This window comes from Cebus imitator, unplaced genomic scaffold, assembly GCF_001604975.1.
Source record: "Cebus imitator isolate Cc_AM_T3 unplaced genomic scaffold, Cebus_imitator-1.0 Scaffold2647, whole genome shotgun sequence".
In the NCBI taxonomy this organism is placed as follows: Eukaryota; Metazoa; Chordata; class Mammalia; order Primates; family Cebidae; genus Cebus; species Cebus imitator.
In genome coordinates, this window is record NW_016109962.1 from 1 (window position 1) to 3,132 (window position 3,132).

The 3,132-nt window shown below is 58.1% G+C and overlaps 1 protein-coding gene across 1 annotated transcript; it reads left to right on the forward strand.

The window, feature by feature from the left end:
• Positions 1–3: 3 nt before the first annotated feature.
• LOC108299188 (guanine nucleotide-binding protein G(i) subunit alpha-2) lies at positions 4–3,128 on the forward strand (the record flags this gene model as incomplete). The annotated part of the gene is made up of 3 exons (XM_017521528.1): positions 4–95; positions 2,536–2,664; positions 3,038–3,128. Coding segments are annotated over 3 exons (312 nt in total), but the record flags the coding sequence as incomplete, so codon positions are not given.
• Between the last annotated feature and the right edge of the window lie 4 nt (positions 3,129–3,132).

Here is a 3,132-nt window from a genome sequence, read left to right on the forward strand (position 1 = left end):
CTGTCCGGCGTCATCCGGAGGCTCTGGGCTGACCATGGTGTGCAGGCCTGCTTTGGCCGCTCGAGGGAATACCAGCTCAACGACTCAGCTGCCTAGTGAGTGCTCCAAGGGGCTGGGCAGGGCAGGGGGTGGGGGAGGACCAAAGGCTGGACTGGAGGGCCTGAGAACCCACAGAAGGACACTGCTGGTCTTTGTTCATGAAACTGATGACTATCAACTAAGGCCTTGGTGTTTTTTGGTTTGGGGGGGGTGGCTGGGTGACACAGTATTGAAAGGCCAGGAGGAATGACAGGCAGGTGGCTTATACAGTACATTTCTTCCAGGCCAGTTGAGCCTGATCTCTTGACACACAGTCTTCTAAAAAACATTTACTGCCACCTGCTCTTTGCCAGGCCCTGTGCAAGGCCTCAGGGACACATCGATGAGTGGAGCAAAGTCCCCATGCAGTGACAATTTAGGGTGTTAGTGTCACAGTAGAGGTGGGGTTGGCCCAGAGGCAGAACTGCTGAGCTCTGAAGGAGAGTCAGCCAGGGGAGGAGTGGGTGATGGGGTTCCAGGCGCGGGGCATAGCCTGTGCAGCATCCAGGCGGGGGTGGGTAATATCCTGCAGCATGTGGTGGAAAGCTGGCTGTGCTTGAACTTAGGCTGTGCAGGCTGGCTGGAGGGGCACAAGGGGAAGAAGTTATCTGGGCGGTGACAGGTGTGCGTGCAGGTCAGAGCCCCTGGACCTCAGCCCTGACCCCTGCTGGTCCTAGGCTGAGCCCAGGACTCAGCTGGAGAATTACAAGGAGTCCCAGCAGTCCCTGAGGCATGACAGGCCTGCACCCTTTCCACAGTCTGAACTCCTTCTCTGTGGTATCTGCCATGTGCTTGGACGGGTGCAGGGTGCTGAGGACCCCATGGGGAACAGGACAGACAGAAATTTAGCCATTGAGGATGGCTGCAGGAGATATCCACAGGCTTTGGATGGTGTCACCAGATAGGCTGTTGTTCCTGTACTCTAACCTCCGCATCTCTGCTTACACCAGTCCCCTCTGTCTGGAACACCCTTTTGCTCCTGTTGCTCATCCAATCCTGAGCCCCCCCCAGAGGTGGGAGGAGGAGGGTCTTGCCTGGCTGTGATTCCTAAGCCCTGCCTCAGCCACATGAACAGCCTCCCCCTACCCTCCTTACATGGCCTGAACGCTCTTGTGAATATGTTCCCCCTACAGGAGTTGTGGAGTCACAGCCAAATGCTGTGGGGACCCGCAGGCCTCAGCACTGCCCCTCCCTGGGATCATGGGCCCAGCCACCAGCAGAGCTTGAGGGTCAGAGAGTCAGGGACCTTGGTGCCCATGATACTCAAAGGGAACCAGGGATATAGCCACCTCCAGGCCACCTCCCACTTCTCTATCACCCTGTTTCTCCATTCTCCAGGCATTAGGCACCCACTGTGTGCCCAGCAGTTTTGGGAGTAGAGATTTGGGAGTGAACACAGGGCCTGCTCTCCCAGGTTGGTTTATGCTGTGACAGGTTCCCTAAGGGGAAGGGGTTGCAGATTGGAACACCACAGGGAGTAGGGCTCCTCCAGCCCCTCTTCACAGCAACCCTCCACGACTGCAGTGAGGCAGGGGGTCCCTGGGGTGAACCTGCCTGTTGGGGAGAAGGGAGAGGCTGGTGTGGCATGCACCATGGTGCCTCCACGCTGAAGGTTCTGGCAGTAGGGGGCAGGGCATGTATGTGGGTCACAGCACACGCGTCATGGTTCCCCATGGCCCTTCCTGTTTTTCTGTTTTGTCCCTGCTACTCTGAGATCATTTCCCTCTGGCCTGGTTTGGCCTGGCTGCTGGTGGAAGCTAAGGGCTGGCCCCAGCAGCCTTGCCCCAGGAACGAGAAGTTGGCCCAGGGCAGCAGCCTGTAAGCCTAGAACCAGCCTCTAGGGCATGGCAGGGATATTGAGGCAGGCAGCAGAGCAGGGCCCTGTAGGGGCAGCCTTCATACTAATTAAGGGAGCTGGTAATGAGGAGCCCCTGGGACCCTTGCCAAGCAGGTGCCTGTGCCCTCCCCCTGAGGAGCCCAGACTTCATTGGGTGCTGGGCAAAGAGCCCATTGGGCCTGGCAGGCCCCAACCTGTCCAGCCCCACATCGAGGGACCACACCAGGCTGCTCTGCGGCTGGTGCCATAATTGCGCCGATTAGCATCCTGAATCCTTCACTGAAGGACTAATTTGCCCCCACCCACCCCCTTTGCCTGTAGCACCAGATCCTGGATCCTGTCTGAGGCAGGCCTGGCTCAGACCCTGGGTGCTGAAGGTTGGCTGGCTAGCTGGCCACAGAGCTGCACCTCCTTCCATTCCCATTCCACAACGGGGAGGCCAGGGGCTCTGAGTTCAGGTTTCTTCATTTGAGCGATGAGGTAATGCAGGCAGGAGTTAAAGCAGCAAGGATTTTGCCTGAGAAATAGCATGGGAGAGAAGCGGCCTCTTTCAGCTGGCCCAGGGTCCAGTAAGGAGGCCGCACGCTGGCCCACACTGACCCTCCCAAACCCACCCCCAGCTACCTGAATGACCTGGAGCGCATTGCACAGAGTGACTGCATCCCCACGCAGCAAGATGTGCTACGGACCCGCGTAAAGACCACGGGGATCGTGGAGACACACTTCACCTTCAAGGACTTACACTTCAAGTAAGTGAGCATGTGGATAGGTGGGAGGGGCAGGACCTGCCAGCCTTTGGGGTAGCAGAGGCAGGGGCTGGTCCAGGATCCCCCAGCCCCACTGAGGTTTTGCAAGACTCACGTGTTCTGGGCAAGCACATCATCACCACCTACTGAAGCAGCAGTCAGGATCCACGCCACCTCTGCCAGCTGCTCGCAGCCTGCCTGCTGTCCAGGCCCCTGATCCAGAACCAGGGGTGAGGTCGGCAATTGTTGATGATTCCAGAAGGTAGCTGGCCCACTCTGGGCAGGCCTCTGTCCTCAGTCTGCCAACTTGGGAAATAGGGCAGAAAGCCTCCCCCGGGGCTCCCTTCCTGGAGCTAAGGTGATCGTATATCCACAGGATGTTTGATGTGGGTGGTCAGCGGTCTGAGCGAAAGAAGTGGATCCACTGCTTTGAGGGCGTCACAGCCATCATCTTCTGCGTAGCATTGAGTG